The sequence below is a fragment of the Dama dama genome, chromosome 27, assembly GCF_033118175.1.
Source record: "Dama dama isolate Ldn47 chromosome 27, ASM3311817v1, whole genome shotgun sequence".
Lineage (NCBI taxonomy): Eukaryota > Metazoa > Chordata > Mammalia > Artiodactyla > Cervidae > Dama > Dama dama.
In genome coordinates, this window is record NC_083707.1 from 45,068,093 (window position 1) to 45,088,111 (window position 20,019).

The following is a 20,019-nucleotide window of genomic DNA, read 5'->3' on the forward strand; positions in this document are numbered from 1 at the left end:
CAACTTCTTGAAGTCTAGATGCTGAAGTAACCATCTGTATTTCTCATAAGCGTGGGACAGGAAGGCTGTTTAAGGGAAAGCACCTGACAGAGAGACTTGGGTTCAAATTCCTGCTTTAATTTTGTGAGACCCTGAATGTGTTTCTTAACATCTCTGAGCCTTGTTTTCCTCATATATAAGATATACTTAGTATTATCTGTCGATATTTCATTGGGTTGTGGGGAGTTTTAGATAGTTTGATCTTCAACCAAGAATAGTCCTTCCAGAAGTAACCAAAAGGACCTCATTAAAAAGTGGCATGCCACTTTCACCATGAGGCACCAGCCCTGTGAGGACACAAGACAGAAACACCCAGAAGAGCTTAGACCTGACTGGGCTTCCCAGGCCTTGCAGGTCCAGTAACTTGCATTTTATCTGGTTTATCTGATAGAATTGAGATCTCTGTTGTCTTCTCAAAAATAGAAGTGCTTTTGGCTCACAGATCTTTCTCATGATGGCTAAGTGACTTTCCTCCTGTTTAAGATCAGCAGACTCTTCTGTCTACTCGAGATGCAGAATCACAAGGAATCAGAGACCATAAAGACACTCAGGGCAAAAAGAAGCATCATGCCCAAGTCACAGAGCTGAAGATAAGCAAAAAACTGGAATCGCCATCTTCCGTTGACCTTCCCTCTGCCCAGCAGCAAACATTCGTGACCATGAACCCTAAAGTGAACATATGAGGTGACTATATGGAGACACTGCTGTCCAGCAGGATTCTAAATGAGTTACTGGGGCAGTGTGCAAAATATTCCAGAAAACCTGAGTGCCGTGTGGCCCAGTCTTTACTGCATATGCATCCAGAACTGCAAGGCATTTCTGTGCTGAACTCATCTCTGTGTTCACTACTGCCCTTTCCTAGTGGTCAGAGATTCAGTTTGTGTGACTTGTCTTTGGTTAGGGTGATAGGCATCACACCTTCTCTTACTTTTTATGCTGATTCTTGACCCTCTTTCTGCTGTGTGGCAATAGCATTTTTGCCAAGATCTGCTAAAACTCATTCTGCGTTATAGATACTCAATAGATATTTGTTAAGCAAATGGACAAGTGAATATATCCATGAATATGCCCAGCACACATCAATCCAGTGGTATTTATGAATTGCTGGACTGATTTCAGTTTACAAAGTAAACAGGCCATGAAATTTGAATTTAGTAAAAAGAATTTAGTTCAGGCCTACAGGCCCCATTGGGCTTCCCTGGTGACTCAGTGGTAAATAATCCGCCTGCCAATGCAGGAGATGCAGGTTCGAACCCTGGGTCAGGAAGATCCCTTGGAGAAGGAAATGACAACCCACTCCAGTATTCTTGCCTGGGAAGTCCCATGGACAGAGAAGCCTGGTGGGCTGTAGTCCATGAGGTTCCAAAACAGTCACACATCACTTAGCGACTACACAACAATAACAATAGCCACAGCGCCTATCAACTGATAACTACCTTGATTATTTTTAGCAAGTTGTTAGAATGTCAGGATTTAAAGCTGCAGTATACTTGCTTCTTTAGGAAAGGGATCACATGCCTTCTGGCATCTCCACTCTCCTGCTTAAGCTGCCATCACGGTTTCTATCTGCAAAGCTATCCTCTGGTGTTGGTAGAATGTCCACTCACAGTCGTTGCTGTTCAGTTATTTCCTCTTCTCTCCCCAACCCTATTTTCTAGCCTGTGTTAAAGTATCTTTAATAATCTGAGACTGAGCATCAATAGGAGATTTTGTACTAAGAATGAAGTCTTCCAAAAGCTGCAATCAAATACCAGCCCATGAAGACAGGAGGAAAAAAAATGAAAACCTCAGTTCAGAGATATACAGATCCACACTTGTAGAACACACACTTTAAATGGGGACTTGTTGTCTTGAAAACATATAACTTTCTAAAAGCCCACATCTCCAGCTGAGAAATCTGTATGCAGGTGTCAAGAAGCAACAGTGAGAACTGGACGTGGAACAAAAGACTGGTTCCAAATCGGGAAAGGAGTATGTCAAGGCTGTATATTGTCACCCTGCTTATTTAACTTATATTCAAAGTACATCATGAGAAATGCTGGACTGGATGAAGCACAAACTGGAATCAAGATTGCCAGGAGAAATATCAATAACCTCAGATAGGTAGATGACACCACCCTTATGGCAGAAAGTGAAGAAGAACTAAAGAACCTCTTGATGAAAGTGAAAGAGGAGAGTGAAAAAGTTGGCTTAAAGCTCAACATTCAGAAAATTAAGATCATGGCATCTGGTCCCATCACTTTATGGCAAATAGATGGGGAAACAATGGAAACAGTGACACACTTTATTTTGGGGGGCTCCAAAATCACTGCAGATGGTGATTGCAGCCATGAAATTAAAAAATGCTTGCTCCTTGGAAGAAAAGTTATGACCAACCTAGACAGCATATTAAAAAGAAGAGACGTTACTTTGCCAACAAAGGTTCATCTAGTCAAAGCTATGGTTTTTCCAGTGGTCATGTATGGATGTGAGAGTTGGACTATAAAGAAAGCTGAGCGCCGAAGAATTGATGCTATTGAACTGTGGTTTTGGAGAAGACTCTTGAGCATCCCTTGGACTGTGAGGAGATCTAACCAGTCCATCCTAAAGGAAAGCAGTCCTGCATATTTATTGGAAGGATGAGGACTGATGCTGAAGCTGAAACTCCAATACTTTGTCCACCTGATGCAAAGAACTGACTCACTGGAAAAGACCCTAATGCTGGGAAAGGTTGAAGGCGGGAGGAGAAGGGAACAACAGAGGATGAGATGGTTGGATGGCGTCACCGATGCAATGGACATGAGTTTGAGTAGGCTCCTGGAGTTGGTGATGGACAGGGAAGCCTGGCGTGCTGCAGTCCATGGTGTGGCAAAGAATCAAACATGACTGAGTGACTGAACTGAACTGAACCATCTTCCTTGGGCAGTGAACTATCCAAATGAACAAAACAAAATTTGGTTTACAAAACATACTATTTGAACAAAGCTTTGAGTGTCTTCAGGACAAGACCCATAGCTTACTCATCAGCATTTCCCCTGTAGTGCTTCAAAGGGAACTTCTAATGTAAATTTGCCCAGTAAAGGTTGAGGAAGGGAAAAGGAAACAGGGAGGGCAAGTGGGAATTGTGAACACTAGGACACACTGGTTAAGCATCCAGGATCAAAGGGTGAATTTCTACGCTTAGTGTAGAAACCTTATCTGCAGTTGGCTCTCTTCTCAGAAACCTACTGGGAGCAGCTTTTGTCCCCTTTAATCACAGTTGTACCTATAGAGAGCAAACGATCTCTTTTCCAAGGCTGGGTGTCTATGTGTCTACATGGAAATCTTTGTGTCACCTCGTTACCCCCGGTAGCTCAGATGGTAAAGAATCCACCTGCAATGCAGGAGACTTGGGTTTGATCCCTGGGTTGGGACGATCCCCTGGAGGGGCGCATGGCAACCCACTCCAGTATTCTTGCCTAGACAATCTGCATGGACAGAGGAGCCTGGCGTGCTGCAGTCCATGGGGTCGCAGAGAGTCAGACACAACTGAGCAACTGAGCACGCAGCACATTACCCACAAGGAGATCCAAATTCCTAGCATTATTCCCAGCCTGACCTATGGCCCTGTCTTCACCCACCTGCCTTAGAAACTACATTGTAGCCACACAGAAATCCTTGCTTTTTGCTAAACATGCCATTCTACTCTATGCTTCATGCCTTTGCACCTGCTGCCCTTCCTTCCTCTCATCCCCTTTCAGCCAGCGCTGCTAAAGTGTTCAGGACCCAAGTTAAGTATCACCTCCTCCGTGATGTCCTTCCCTCCCTAACAGGAAAGTTACTCATGCCCTTGGTTCTTATGCCTGACCCTGTGGTCCTTATCACAGAATATTGAGAATTAGTATTTATGTGTTTACCTCTAGTACTTTGAGGATAGAGATTTATCTTTGTATCCTCACATGTAAGCCTAAGGGATAAGTACGATTATTAGTTTCACTATCAATGAGAAAACAGAAGCACTAAGAGATGAAATAAGTTACCCAAGTCAAGACACACCAGTAACTTATAACCCTGTGCTGTGAATTTAGGGAATGTGGGCTCAGAACAAACCCTTTTATCTACTTTGAAATGCTACTTTTCTTTAATCATATTGGGTTTGTTTTTGTTACCTTTATTATGGTATCTATATTAATATAAATTCTTATTCTTAATCAGCTAGATAAGTTATTTATGTTTGTATATATATAGTTAATAAGTTCCATTTTAAACTATTATTCTGCAGTATATGCTAGTTGTTAAAATCGCCCCAATAAATCTCTGGCATGCCCCAGGTGCAAAAGAAGGTAATATTGGTAGTCTTTTCAGCTCAGGGGAGATCGTTATTTTTATTCAAATTTCTTATTACTGCATCTTGTTTCTTCAACTAAATATTTGAATACCCCAAAACTGGACTCATATTTTAAGGGTACCCAAAAGGACCCGGAATGACTGTGTTCCTGATGGGCAGTGAAACTTTTGCTGAATAAATTAATGCAAGAAAGGCAAAACTGCTTCCTTACTGCCACCCACCAGTAACTTGTTGAAAATGTGATATGAAGTTGAATATTGAAGAGCTGACGAAGTTTCTTGTTGGGGTCCCACGTTTCAGAGAATTGGTAGTTAGTTCAGATGGCAAAGATGGAGTGATTATTTGACCAGCAATCTCTCCTCCAACTCTCCAGGCTTTCAGTCAGGCATCTGGTGGCCTCCATCCTTATCACTTTGTAAATAACCAGCATTTCCTCTACTCATTCCTGGCTGGCTCATTCTGAGCTCATTCTCTGCACACGTCTTTATGCCAGGACATAGAGATAGAAACATTCTGTGTGAGAGAATCAGAATCCAAATGTACTACCAGTAATTAAGAAATACACTGCTCTTGGGAAAGTTTTGAGGGGGTAGATAAGCTGTAACTTTGGAGCCAGAAGATCCTGGATTTAATTCCCAGCTCTGTCACTTTTCTAGGTATATTACCTTGTTCAAGTTATATAACTTCTCAAAGCTTCAGTTTTCTTATTTTTTTTTTTTTAAATGTTTAATAAACCAACTACCTGAGAGGGCTATCATGAAGGTTAAAGTTCTTTTCACTTAACCCACTCCCCCCCCTTTTTAAATAAAGACAAAATAATTGTCTGGATATTTTTTATATTTAGCAACTCATCCTTACCTCCATGATTCCATGACCCTGGAGAGTTTGAAGCTGCTTCTCCTGAAATGCTTATTCCTTTGTGTGTGTGTGTGTGTGTGTGTGTGTGTGTGTGTGTGTGTGTGTGTGAAAAGCATCAAGCCTCCAAACTGTAGAGCTACTACTTTTTGGCCTTTGAAATGAAATCTGGAATGCAAAAGTCCTTCTTGTATATCTTTGTCTTAAGACTGGGCCCTGAATAACTGGACTGATGTGTTGTGACTCTTTAAATCAAATGCAATAGTCTCTTTCCAGTTCCATACTTTGCCAGTGACTATTTCCTTTCTGATCTCAAGTCCTACCAAGGACTTTCCATCTCCATCATCCATTTCTGGAAATCTCCTTTCACTCTTCTCTGTATGACCGAAAGTCTTCCTCAGATTGCGCTAACTTTTAAAATACTCCCCTTATATCTTAAATTATATAATGGCATATCATCCATTAGCTCTGTTTGTGCACCATGCAGTGTTGGAAACAATACAGGCATTATACAAACAAAACTTATTTGGGGCTACTCTGGGGTCTGGCAATGGTGAAATTTCCTTAGAGGATGGTTGAAAAAAGATGCACTGCATCTCATTTATTGAATAGAGGCTTGCATAATCAACCAAGTAGAAAGAAATGTTGAGATGCATTTAACCTCATTAGTTTCAGTAGGACTGACTCTCTCCAATCCATCAGAGTTGAGCTACATTAGTGAAACTCAACTATTTCCAAATCTCATTTACATAATGGATGAGAAGTGAAATGAGCCCAATGCAAGGGGAGCCGCCCGGCGGCACTAAAGTTTATCACAATATGTAAGATTTCTTTTAGATCATTGCATTAAATTTCCACTAACAAGATAACAAATTAATTGTATTACTGTACTAGCCCAAAGTCTATTGAGTGGTGAGTACCGGTGAAGGCGGCAGCTGGGGTTTCAAGGGCTGTGGGTGGGGAAGGATGCTCAGAGGGATATGGTGACTTTAACTTAGCTTTCTTCTGCCCCTTTAAGAAATTCTAGGCACCTCTGTAATCTGATGGTAGACTTTGGCTTTATTAGTGAGGTAAGTAAGGATGAGTAAATCAACTGTATCAGACAAGCCTCAGGACATCTAGAAATTGATCATTCTGCCGAAATAAGCACTCTGTGTTTATTAGCTGGGAGTTCATCACTATCACTTCTCCTCATCCAATTCCTAAGAGATTTCAAAGCCATCATCATGGTATTAGCTCGTCTGACTGAACTACTAGAGATAAAGATTAGGAGATCTATCTAATGATGGGTCTGAGTTTCTGTGATTTTTTTTCTCTTCTATTGCAAAGAAGAGAGCTTTTCTAGTACACATTCTGTGTCTATATGTGTATGCCTACACACAGTCACAGTGTGTTTCCATTTTATAGGATGATTTCAAATAGTGGAACAAAGTAGGTGGTTGGAAGAGAGCCACACTCAAACCGTTAAAACAATGCAACTTTCTCACACATAAAGCTAAGACTACTTAACAAGGGGTCTGTATGCTGAGTTGACTTCTTTAGCTGACACAGTGTGTCCATACAGTGGGTGATATTACACTGAGAATAATTAGATTCTGTAACCACATTTATAATCCTAATACCCATACACGGCCAGACTCCTACAGATAGGTTCTTGAGAGATGAGTACATATTCGACTGATCTTTCACAAACCAGCAAGTATGCATTTATCTATTTATACATATATTTATAGACACACATGCATATAAGCTTCTGATATCAAGCTCTTTTCTCAATGTGGCTTCTAAATAAGCAGTAATCAAAATGCAAATCAGGTGACCCAGTTAGCATCAAGATCTGTATTGCCATGCAGATGTGCTCTGCAACTCTGTGTTCTAAAGGTAAAAAGGAAGACACTACAAAAGATGCTTATATTATCAACTTCACATTAAGGAGAGTAGGGAAGAATCCCCCAGAGCCAGTGGTCTTATAGCTTGTGTCACAACTGCCATTTTTGGCTTGGTCTGTTTTAAAGCTGCACTGTAGTGTGTAGAATAATAAGCATGTACCAGGAGAGCAAGAAGACTGCTTCTGTGAAGCCTCAGAATGCAACCCGTGTAACAGAAAGCCAACACTCTGGCCTGAGACAGTAAAAAAATAAAGCTGGGATCAGAGTTACGGCCCTGCCATCCTCCCTGTGTGTCACTGGGCAAAGCAAGATACATCCCTTTCTGGGGCCTCAATTTCCCAGGAAGGACTGGACTAGTTCCTTTCCAACTCTAAACTGCCTTGATTTTACTTTACTGAAGCTTCTTGGTGCTTGTCTATTGATGAAGGCTGCTTTATGTGCATCAGTTGCAGATTCCTAACCTACCTGATCACCAAGGATGTAACAAAACCCCATACTTGGTGCAGTGTGCTACTAAATTGTTTTAATTACCTGTAGGCATCCTTCCCTTGCTAGTATCTTTTGAAAATCCCTGTGTTAGATTTTTCAGAGAAACGGGTACCACTTTACTATCCCTTTTTTTTAAGCATCGGGCAGTTTCATCAGCATTGTTTGGTTACATCTGTCTGTGCTTAGTCCTTCGTGTGTGTGTGTGTGTGTGTGTGTGTGTGTGTGTGTGTGTGTGTGTGTGTTTACAGAAATTGACTTAGGCAGGCCAGGATACTAACCTGAACCTAAAAGTATCTTTGAACCTTCAGCTATGTACAAAATGTGTCATCTGTGTGTGTGTCCATGTCTATGTTTTTTTTCCTAAGAAGAGGTTCTGATGTCTAAGATGCAGAAAGATTAAAAACTTCTAACTCAAGATGTCTCCTCTTTGCATTTGTGATGTTTGCTGTATTTCCATTCTGATATCATTGGGCACATCTAGAAAATACCTTTCATCTGATGTGACTTTTTCACTGTAGGATTAGGATAGACTGGCTTCTACAGCATTAGAAGTCTGCATAAAGGAGTCTTTAATAAAATATCTCTTTGAAGTTCCAATAGACAAAATATTCTCTTCTCAGCCCATTTCTTCACTTCTAAATTAAGAGAAGCAAGAACAAATCAGATTGTTCAGCAGTTTCTCTGAATCTGGACAACTTACAATAGTAGAGCTAGAATAGATTCTGACCAAGAGGAAACTGAGACACAGGCTCGATCCCTGAGTTGGGAAGATCCCCTGGAGAAGGAAATGGCAACCCACTTCAGTATTCTTGCCTGGAGAATCCCATGGGCAGAGGAACCTGGCAGCTATAGTCCACGGGGTCCCAAAGAACTGGACACGACTGAGTGATTAAGCATGTAGAGGATACACATGACTTGAACATATGAAATAAGTTTAAAATGAAACAGTACTAAGACTGTAGTGCTGAGTAATAATAGTTAACACAGTTGACTGCTTACTATATCTAGGCACCATAATAAGTGGTTTTGAATGTGTTAATATTTCTGTTACTGGTATAACAAATTTCCACAAACTTGGTAGCTTAACCAACCCAAATGTATTATATTACAGTATAAGAGGTCAGAAGTCCCAAATGAGTCTCACTGAGCTAAAATCAAAGTATCAACTTCCTTTCTGCAAACTATAGGAGAGAATCTATGTTCTTGCTTTTCCAACCTTCTTGAGGCCACTTGCATTCCTTAACTGAGGGGTCCCCAACCCCTGGGCCATGGACCAGTACCCATCCACAGCCTGTTAGGAACCCCAGCAGCACACCAGGAGGAGAGTGGGAGGCAAGCCAACGAAGCTTCATTTGCCACTTTCCTTTCTCCCCGCTGCTCATGTTACTGCGTGACCTTCCCCACCGCCCCCACCCCCATCCATGGAAAAATTGTCTTCCACAAAACCAGTCCCTCATGCCAGAAAGATTGGGGATCACTGCCTTAACTCTTATCCCTCCTCCTCCATCTTCAAAGCCAGCAACTTAGCTGCTCGCTTACCCTACTTCCATCACTACATCTCTTTCTCTGACTCTTCTATCTCCTTTTATTTAAATGGATTTAAATTTTTTACTACATTTTGACTGTCTCGTTATCAAGGATACTCTCTGGATATTAAGGTCAGCTGATTAATTAACAGAATTAATACAACCTTAATTCCCCCTTGCCATGATACATAGCACATTCACAGGTCCTAGGAATTATAAAGAGGGGCATTATCTTCTACTACAATATATAAACTTCTTTAATCCTCAGTAACCTCGTTTAAACAGATGAGGAAAGTGAACACAGAGAGTTGACATGAATTGCCCCAAATCACACAGCTAGTAATGCAGGTATCTGACCCCCAGAGAATGCATTCTTCACCTGTACTCTGCACTGTGCTGAAAAAGGAGTTTTAGGTTAGAAGACCATGTGTGGACAGAAGTAATTACAGCAACTTCCCCAGAAGGTTTGGGCCTAGAAGAATAAATGTATATTCCGTTTGTCCATTCATCCATCCAACACTTTTGAGTATCTAATACCCATCAAACTAAGTGCTGGGGAATCAAAATAAAGTTAGACATGGCTCCTGACTTTTAGATTTTGCAGTTACCTACAAGAATTGTCAGAGCAATGAACAGTAATTATACAATAGGAGATAACTCCTATTGTAGAAGTCTCTCCAAGATGATAAGACATAGATGTGGAAGGGAGGGACTAACTCTACCTAACTACAAGATATGGGTTTAATTTTTCCCAACTACCTTTCCAAACATATGTTTCAGTATTTGGTTTTTACAACTCAGCCCAAGTACTCTTGTCTCAGTTTCACAAAGAAGGGTTGTTATTTCTGCTTTTGCTCTTGTCGTTTCCCAGTCCTGGCAGGCCTTCTCTCTACTTTTAGTTGTTGAATTCTACTCATCATTCAAGACTGGGCTTTTTGTGCCTGTATCTGTCTTCCTACATGGATGGGTTTGCCCCATTCAGAGAAGGTTCATGTTCCCTGTACTTAAAGGTACCTGGCACTTACTGGCTCTTAGTGATTATTGAATTAATATATGAGTGAACACAAGACCACCTCAGATCCCACTGAGATCTCATTTTCCTCCTAATTCATGGAGGACTCCTTTGGCTTCCTATCTCACTTGGTTTATCAGTTTTGTAAGCGTTTCTGTTTTATCCCACTCTCTACTTCTCAACCTTCTTTGCGAAGACAGAGATCACATCTTCTGAGTCGTGTTCTGCAGCACTCAAATAACTGCTGATTTTAAAATGATTGACTCCAGGCTCACTGAATAGCATCCTACTTACAGGTGACCTTGGCTGAACCTCATCTCTCAAGATCCTGAGATGAAGTAAAATTCATTTGACACAAAACACATGTTGATAGGGCCATCACCAGCAATCGAGCGGGTTGTTCGCAGTATGTAGGCGCCTGGCTCGAGGAGAAAAGGGTATTGAGATCAGTCCATGCTCCTCTCTACAAACCGTGAGTGGTGGGGCTGCACTGCACATAGGAAGTCATACTTCATTTGAACTTTTACAATCATACCCTCTCTTTGCTAAGATCTGGGCCTTTGGGGATCTCTACCTAGGTGTCGTGGCTTTTACAAATTTACCCAAAGATTCTGTATGGGTCTCAAAGGTTCTGATTTTTTGATGATTAAAGAGGCCCTTTAGGATACTTCAGAATCCTTATAAAAAGTAACAGCTACCTTTATGCTATGCAGAGATAATTAGAATGTAATTCTTAGAAAACAGGGGCTTCAACTGTTTTGACCAGTGTCACATCCTTGGTATGGTGGATATTCAATAAATAGTTGTTGAGTTAATGAATAAGATGATGTAACAAGAATAACATTTTTATTGACTTTGGCACAGAAGAACGTTATTTTCTGAATCCATCTATTTCTTAATTCACTTTATTCTATAACATGTATCCCCTTATCTACCATGAGTGAAGTTCATTTGCAAACAAGAATAAAAGAGAAATGGGAGAATTCATACAGACAACCAGCATATGAGAAAAGGGATTAAAATAAAGTTTTCAGGATGAGTCGTCTCTTGTGAAAAATATATTTTATACTGGCTTACCCAAAAGTCAATGTGTTAGGGAATAGAAAAGAACTTTGAAATGAGTCAAGAGGCATGGATCTCAGCACTGCTTTTTCCTGCACATGTGATATGTGAGCTTGGGCACATCACCTGGTCATCTGTGCCTTGGTTTTCTTATTTGTGAATCTGGAGTTTCACCCTCTGACTCTTGTCATCCATCAATAGGGATGCTGCAAGGGGCAAATGGCATAGTGCATATCATTGTTCCTTGCAAGATTAAAAGCCACTTACTGTTCAACAAAACATACCTCTCAATCCATGCCAAGTCCTACGTTCTACTGTGAAAGGATCAAAAAGATGATGGAAGGAACTAACCACCCCAGTGGTGTCAGCCTTTCTCACTATGCCATTCTGAGTTTTGTCTACAGGAAACATCTGCATTTGCAAATCTTAGAATTAAAAAATTAACTAAGTTTATATTAATTGCATGCTGTTCTACAGATATATTGCTTTCTGTAGTAGATGTTACCAAATGAATTATGTATGATCCCTGGATGATGATTCTATCAGTGCTTTTAAAGAAAGTATGAAATGAGGACTCAGCCAGGAGTTAAGATCTAGTTCTTACTACTTCTTACCAGCAGTGTGATTTTAGATGAGTTATCTCACCTCCTTGAACCCCCATTTTCTCTTCTAGAAAAGAGGAGTAAATAGTAACTGTCCCATAAGGTTTGTTTGTTTCTCCATAGAGAACATGAGATGAGTAGATAACTAACTTTATAAACCTGAGCGACATACAGATTACTCTATGGTGAGGCTGGTTTTTATTATCCAAGGTCACAAAGCTCATTACAGGGATCCTGGGAAAATCAGCCACTGCTAGACCCTACTTTTCCTGCATGACCCCTGTAACCTTGAGCAACCTGGGCAAGAGGTAATTGAACAGCAACTACTACTTTGGAAGAAACAGAATCAAGATATCGAAGCTATTGACTCGATATTGACTCACCCTTAAGGCAGTAAACAATGCTTTGGTCTCTGACCTTTCCGCATCCTGGGGCAGTCAATAACCTGGCCCCTAGATGCAGCGTCTGCCACTGATTCTGATTTGGGAGTACTTTAACCTTGAACTGAGCTCCAGGTAACCAAGGCAACAGGAAGTCAGCTTCTGCATCAGAGGAGCTGGAATCCATAAATCAAGTCTCTAATGCAAACACAGTGTGCAGGTGGAGGTTTAAGAGGATAAGTGATCTATGAGAAATTACCTTTGAAAATGAGTGACTGTCCCTTGATAGGCTATGCACAGTTTCAAAGACTTTTTAAAAAAAATTTTATCAATCGAGGTCAACAGATTATAGTAGAATATTTTCATATAAGTTTAACTTTTTTTATTTCTCTTTGGCTCATCTGTCTTAATTATGAACAGATGTTGGATCCACAAAGTTATTAGCATTGTTATTTCCTCCTTTAAAAAAGTACTGGCCTCCAGATATGCAAGCCTCAGCACAGTTTGTCCTGTGTTGGGGTTTGGGGCTGCTCTGAACACATCTATCAAGTGTGCTCTATGTACAGTCTGCTGTCTGAATTTGACAGAGTGATCCTTTCCCAGATCGAAGCCATCATTGCCTTTCCTCATGGCCCAGTATAAGCAGCAGGGCCACACCTCGGTGGTCTAGTCAGGACGGTGCTGAATCTGGGTTTCTTCATGACTAATCTCCAGCCTCAAAAATCTTCCTCCCTTGGAGACAGCAGCCAGGCTCATGCTGGGAAGGAACTTGCCAAATACCCCACCATTCTGCCATCACCTAGCATTTGTGAGAGCTCGGTTCTGAAATGTTTCACATTCGTCTGGTCCTTTGGTTACCTCTCCGTGGAGCATCGGCTGCCACCTGGAATGAAGGGAAGCCAAGACTTCCAGTGGCCAGCCTGTCCAGTGCTGTCTCCCAAGGAGAAGTCACCCATTCCAGTCTCTTGAGACCTCTGCTCCTAGACAGAGTTTGTGAATTGCTAGTACTGTTATATTAGCCTTCATTTAAAGTTTATCTAATATTCTTGCCCACATACACTACTTCTGGAATTGTTTCCCTAGTGCTTTCAAAACTGAAAAATGTCTGAGAAAACATCAGGACTTTTTTGTTTGTTTGTTTTCAAATTCATTGGATGGCAATTAGTAAACACTACTATAATCTAGAAAATCCTAAATTATCTAGGGCTTCCAAGATAGCTAAATAGTGGCCATCTGAATTATGGAGTGTTCCAAGTGTCATTTTATTATTTTTAACATATTCTGTACTATAAACCCTTGAGTAGCAAAGTACACCCAAAAGAGGTGTGATCAGATCCATTTTAATGGCATGATGTGGGTTGTGAATCTCTGCTTGAAAAGGGTACAACCAAAACGGCTTAAAATCACTGCGTTCCCAAGTGAAAGCTAAATATCTGCCTGCTAATCCTGTTTATGGCTCAGTCCTTGTGCATGTCATAATTTGAGTAAAGACCTACCTGTCCCACCTGTGTCCACAGGTAAAAAGAGGACAGACAGATCAGGGAGAGGACCTATAATCCAACAGACCTCTGGCAGCTTAAAGTTCCAGAGGTGTGCTGTGCCAAGGATGCTTGCACCCGTTTGACGGTAACAGGGCCAGGGTGGCACAGGGTACCACTGTGGGAGATTCTCCTGACTTAGGCTTTTTGTCCCATTGCTAGATTTGTTAGCCATCCCCAGTCAAAGTGCATCAGTCAGTCTACCCTGATGACCATACTCCGATAGACTCCTAGATTCTTTCTAAGTTATGTGTATTTTCTCAATGGAAAAACAGCTAAAAATATGTTTATAGTTTAACAAATATTAACAATGAAGAAGGCTAAAGGGCACAAGTAAAAACTCCCACACTAATCTTTCCTGTGCTCTCCTTCCTCGGAATAACCACAGTTAGCTATTTGGATGTATCTCCTGGCAGAAGATTCTGTTTGCATTTTACATATATTCCCTATGTTTACCTTGCCTATCCCTTGCACACCTGCATATTTTCAAACAGGCATCATCCAGGGATCATTTCCACGATTGTTGCACTTCCTGATTTCTTGATGGTTGTGCCTTGCAGTCTCTGTCATAGAATTTGATGTTTGTGCACCCCCACTGTCAAAAACTCTATGAAATCAAAAAACAAAAATGGTATTGTTATTTACAGCTCCTCAAGTGGAAGCTTCAGAGGTTGGGGTGGAGAGTAGGAGGAAGGTAGTAGAAGGTAAATGAAAATGTCAGTATTTTTTCCTTAGGTGGTTACAGATGCAGGTGTGATACAGGGCCTCTGTCTCCTCAGTGTGAAGCATGCTCTCGGTAGGCTGGGTCATGGGCAGATGTTGGAAGATGGCCAGTGCACCAAGATGACCTCTGAGTTTAGCATCTGGCTACTTGAAAACTTCCAGCTCTGACAATAACAGTTGGATGAGTTTAGTCAGTTATCTCTTAACATCCCAGAAATGTGTTGACCTCTTCTATAAAATTGAGAAAATAGTAATCTCTACACTACATGCTTCACAGGGCTGCTGTTAGGCCCAAGTAAGCAGATCTCACTTGGAGGTAAGTTGACAGTCTGGGAGGGACCAGCGTCACTCATGTTGGTTGGATGGGAAAAAAGGTCAACAATTGCTGTGATATAGCCCCGTTTCTTGTTGTTGCTATCAGTGGTCTGTAGCCTACCATTAAAGAAATTCTGAGTAGATGACCTTTTGACATGGATTCAGATACCTCCAGTCTCTGAACTTATGCCTCAATGAGTTGGAGAGTGATTTTTATAAAGATTTTTTTTTGCAGCTAGGGATGTAGAAGGTGCCCAGAAATCCTTGGTCATGTCAGGTAGGAGAACTGAGGCTTTGCTGGCTGGTTTTAGTTTGACCTGTGGAGCAAGTTATAATAGTGATAGTAGTTATAATAGCAATAATCATAACAGGAAGCACTTATATAGCATGGACTATGTGTCAGACATTGTTCTAAGCCATTTATATTGACTGACTTATAGATGCTCCAAACCACCCCTATGAGCAAATGTGGTTCCATCCCATCTGCACAGTTAAGGAAGCTTGAAGTTTGGAGACGTTAAGCAACTTGCTCATGATCACGCAGGTGAAAAGTAAGAGGGCCTGGATTTAAGCCCAGGAAACAATGCTCCAGAATACTTCTTATAATGTGTCATGTAGTAAATTTCCAGGCCCATCCACAGGCACTTTATAAGAGCCTACTGAGGCTTTTCAGCATCATAAAGATGGGACTGTTATGACCAGACACTCAAAGGCCCCCAAGGACAACTCTCACTTGGTCTAATGACTATTTACACAACAGTCCCCACAGGGCATCTTCTGCCTCCGGAAGACTGACTTCTTGCCTGAATCATCTTCATTCCCCACCCATGACTTAGGAGACACTCTCCTAAGCACTGAGAATGCCTTTCCTTCAAGCATGCTGCTCTGGGAATCCTTTCCCCACTTCTTCCCACACTAACCCCTGCCTCCCAAGCACCTAGAATGAATAGCATGCAGACCTGCCCACACTTGTTGCCCAGTTTTTCCTTTTCATTTAGTCTTGTCTCCTCAGCTGGATGAGATGAGAAGCCTCGCTAGGATGGGGTCCCCTTCTCCCCTCCATGCTGTGTATACCACAACCTCTGTAAAAACAGGCTTCTTGACCCACGGAAGGTAAAGTGTATGTGATGGATAACTCCGTTAGACCTGTGCCCTGACCCCTACTTCCAGGTAGCCCACCCGGAATGTTGTCACCACTAACAACAGCGACAAAGCCAAAACCAGTCATGCTTCTAATTCATTTTTTTTGTTAAACATTCTAAAGTGTCATTCTTGCAGCAAAAGATCAGATCATTTGATGATGTGACCTCAGGTCATTTTGAGATTTTATGTTGTCTGTCTGCCTGTTTCTTTAAAGTGACTGTAGGCTTTGGGGTTATTGTTTTTTTAGGGATACCAAGTCCCCACTTAAAAGTGGACCAAACGGCAACGCATAGTAAGAACGAGGGCTCAGCGTCCACCGTGATGACCAGGAAGAAGCCAGCCGCGGTGGACAGTGTTGCGATCCCACCTGCCCCAGTGTTATCTCTCCTTGCTGCTTCGGCAGCAACGTCGGATGCAGGTGAGCACTGCAGATGCTTTGGATTCGCCCCAGGGAAAGTGGGCATGGCGAAGCCCTCTGGGAATGTGCTGCTGAATACAGGTAAGAGTTCTGTGCTCAGCCAACCTCTCGCTGACACTGGGCACGGGAGCTGTTTCAGCACTAGATTTTTCAAGTGGGACAAGGTCTAAGAAAGGAAGGAGATCATCTCAGAACCTGGAAGCAGAGGTCAGTGAGTAATAGTAACAGTATTAATCATTGAAGCCTTCGTAATTACTAGTCTCGGCATGAAGGACCTTATATGTGTCATCTCATGTAATTCATAAAAGAGCTCTCTGAAACAAATCTGTGCATCTTCATTCCACAAGAGGAAGCTTAGGGTAAGGAAACTTGCCCCGGGAACTTTTAGACAGTCAAGATTCCAACTCAGGTCCAAAACACATGGTCTCGACCACTGCATTTCACTACCTCTTGTGCTCACTAGGGTTAGGAGACTATAATCAGCGCTTCCCTGAGGCTTGACTCATTCTACCTCATCATGTTATGAATTCCTCAAGAGCCACCTGGCTCCTCACTAGTGGTTTATAAAATACAAGCTTCTCACTCAGACATCCCTTATGCTCTGCCTTCCATTACTTCACACATCATCTCCTGTATCAACTCCAGTGTGCCAGACTCATCCCTACTGCCAGGAAGGAAGACCTTGTGTTTGGCTTAACACCTTTCTTGAGGACAGCCTTACTTAATTCCTATTCACATCCTTCAGACCTTCAAGGCCCAGCAAGTAAGTCACACCTTCTCTGAATACCAATAGCGTCCAGCATCTCTGTCGTGCATTTGGACTACATAAGAAATGCTTCTCTTTAACTTTTCTCTCGTGGCAGAATTGTATGTACCTTAGAGATAGAACCCATGATTTAGATTCTTCTGTCTCCATGGCACACAGAATGATGGCACATTCCATAAAATGTGTTGAATTGATGTACTGGTAAATCTTAGGCATATTGCAGTATTTAGAAATGCCTGTTATGATTAGAAGCCCAAGAAGACACTCATTATTGATATTCACGCTAAACCCATCTTTCTCCAGGCAAGAATACTGGAGTGGGTTGCCATGCCCTCCTCCAGGGGATCTTCCCAACCCAGGGATCGAACCCAGGTCTCCCGCATTGCAGGTGGATTCTTTAACATCTGAGCCACCAGAAAAGCCCTCTAATTCAGCAGGTTGCTTTAAATAGAGAACTCAACTTGTCTACATACCCACCTCTTTCACGGAGACCATTGGTAATCAGAAAAGGAGGTCAACTGAAATAACAGAAAGAAGTATTTGGCATGATTTCCCATGTTGAGTCTCACAAGATATCAGTAGGTGTTTTGTGATAAATGTTTTCAAACTTAGATGTGTGAGGAATGCTACTCTGTACCTGCTTCCTTTCTGCAGGGTTTCCTAAGCCTTTAATTGACCAGTGTGCACTGTGAAGTTCCAGGAGGTTGAGACACAGAATTTCACAATCTCACCTGACCATACAGCTCATTTTTTTCTGGGAATAGTTCTTAACATCTCTTGGAAATGGTACTCTTCCCCACCACTTGGGAAATCTTGCTTTGAAGAAATGGGATCGTCTCTCCAATATGATCAAGAATATTAGCATCTTTCACATGCTAGGTGTGAAATGAAAGTTTCTGATGGAAATGCCAGGTAAAGGATGCCAGCTATGAGAACAACTGTCCCTCTAGGAGGGAGAATCACAGAGGAGAGGGGAAGAAGCTGCCCCTGAGACTTGCAGCACCTTGGTGAAAGGGCATCCGTGGATAGAGAAGTAGGCACTGCTGCCATGCCTAGGACTCTAGGAATTCATCACTTGGCTGGAGCAAAAGATTTGGGCCAGAGTCTGCATGTGTGTGTGTGCATGCTAAGTCACTTTAGTTGTGTCCCACTCTTTGCAACCCTATGGACTGTAGCCCCCCAGGCTCATCTGTCCATGCGATTCTCCAGGCAAGAATACTGGAGTGGGTTGCCATGCTCCACTCCAGGGGATCTTTCCAACCCATGGGTTGAATCCACGTCTCTTATTTCTCCTGCATTGGCAGGGGGTTTCTTTACCACTAGTGCCACCTGGGAAGCCCAAAGTATGCACACCCATCCAGATAACTGCTTATTGAACTCCATCAGTTAAGCTCTGGAGACCTCCCTTTATGGACTTAAAAATTAGCCTATGTGTTTCCACCTTTGCTTACCAAGAATAGATATTTCCCAGAGGCAAAAGACAGGTGATCCCCTGTTCTCCTTTCCTGAACTCTTTCCGTGCTGAGTGAGAGAATGCACTTTTGGGATCCCAAGCTTCTACAGGCTTGCCTCCTCTATTTGCATTCAATAATTTACAAATATGCCAAACGGGCATAGAAACAGGTGGATATTAAACTTTTAAACCCGCCTTTCTGGTAATAAGAGCTGAGCCAAAGCCCTCCTGTTTCAGGATATAGGAATAGGCTGTTTATTTTTGGCAGTGCTCAAAGGGGAGAATTTCACAGATTTGGTCCATTTCCGGGTCTTAGGCTGCTGAGCAGAACTTTATGGGAAAATAAGCTAAAGATCTACTGCAGGTGCTGGAGACCAGACCTTCCTGAGATTCCACTCCCCACAGACAGATGTCTTCCCACAAATCTAAGAGAGTTAGAGTTGCACAACCCGGGATCATGCCCAATGCCCCGTTTCATACGTGAAGACATTGATGCTTCCAAGATTCAGAAATTTGCCTGAGGTCATGCATTTGGATTAGAATTCAAATTTCTTGATTTATTGCCTGATTTCCAGTGGAATCTCATTTCTGTCATAGGCCCAACAATAGCAAAGGCAGATTTCTTTCTCCCTAATTATGGACTTCTAATATTTTTAGAGAACAGTGAGTGAAACTCATAATTGGATGCTTTAACCAAAGTCAAGCATATAGAAGGCAGTTAATAAATAGTTTCTGGGTTTGGTTTCATTCAGTTGGGTGCTTGTACACTAATCATACATATTTCCGATGAGAAAACTCACTTTATTGTTTTCTTTAGAGTACCATCTTTCATTATAAATAAGGTAATATAAAAATTACTTCTGGCTGTATATAGAAATCAACTTATTTTCCAATAGGTCATCATTTCTATGGAATGATTTTGAAGACCCAGACAAGGGCAGAGAAGGAAAAGGAAAGAAGAGTAAAATTAAGTTGCTTATAAAGCAAAATTAATTGAAGAAATAATTTATTGGGGTATTTTTTTTTTTTGGCCACGTGGCATGCAGTATCTTAGTTTCCCAACCAGAGATGGAACCCATCCCCCCTACAGAGGAAGTACAGGGTCCTAAACCACTGGACTGCCAGGGAATTCCCTATTGAGATTTTTAAAATGCTAAAATGATTCAATTAACTTGAAATTCCATTTACTTTAAGGTATCTAGTACAGTCCCTGACACATAGTAGGTGCTGAATAAATAATCACTGAGTGAAATGAATGATTACGAGGCAATAGCTGTATACGTATTCAATACCAAACAAGATGGGAGAAATCTGAGAAAAACATGCTTGATATTGGAACTGCTTAACAAGCAAATGGAAAACATTTGACAGACATGTGGTAGGCTGTTGGTAAATACTTGCCAAATAATTTATCAGTCTATAGTCCTAATGGTATTTTTTTTCAGACAGGTGAAAGAAAAAAAGGACCATTTCCCACTTCATTTTATAAACATGAAATGGAAG

At 41.6% G+C, this 20,019-nt stretch overlaps 1 protein-coding gene across 2 annotated transcripts in view; it reads left to right on the forward strand.

Moving 5' to 3' along the window:
* SETBP1 (SET binding protein 1) overlaps positions 1-20,019 on the forward strand; it is a 399,670-nt gene that overhangs the window by 352,662 nt on the left and 26,989 nt on the right. For both annotated transcript variants that reach the window (XM_061131388.1, XM_061131389.1), the window contains exon 5: positions 16,127-16,297. In XM_061131388.1, coding sequence (XP_060987371.1) covers positions 16,127-16,297 — 171 coding nt within the window. The remainder of the gene's footprint in view (positions 1-16,126; positions 16,298-20,019) is intronic.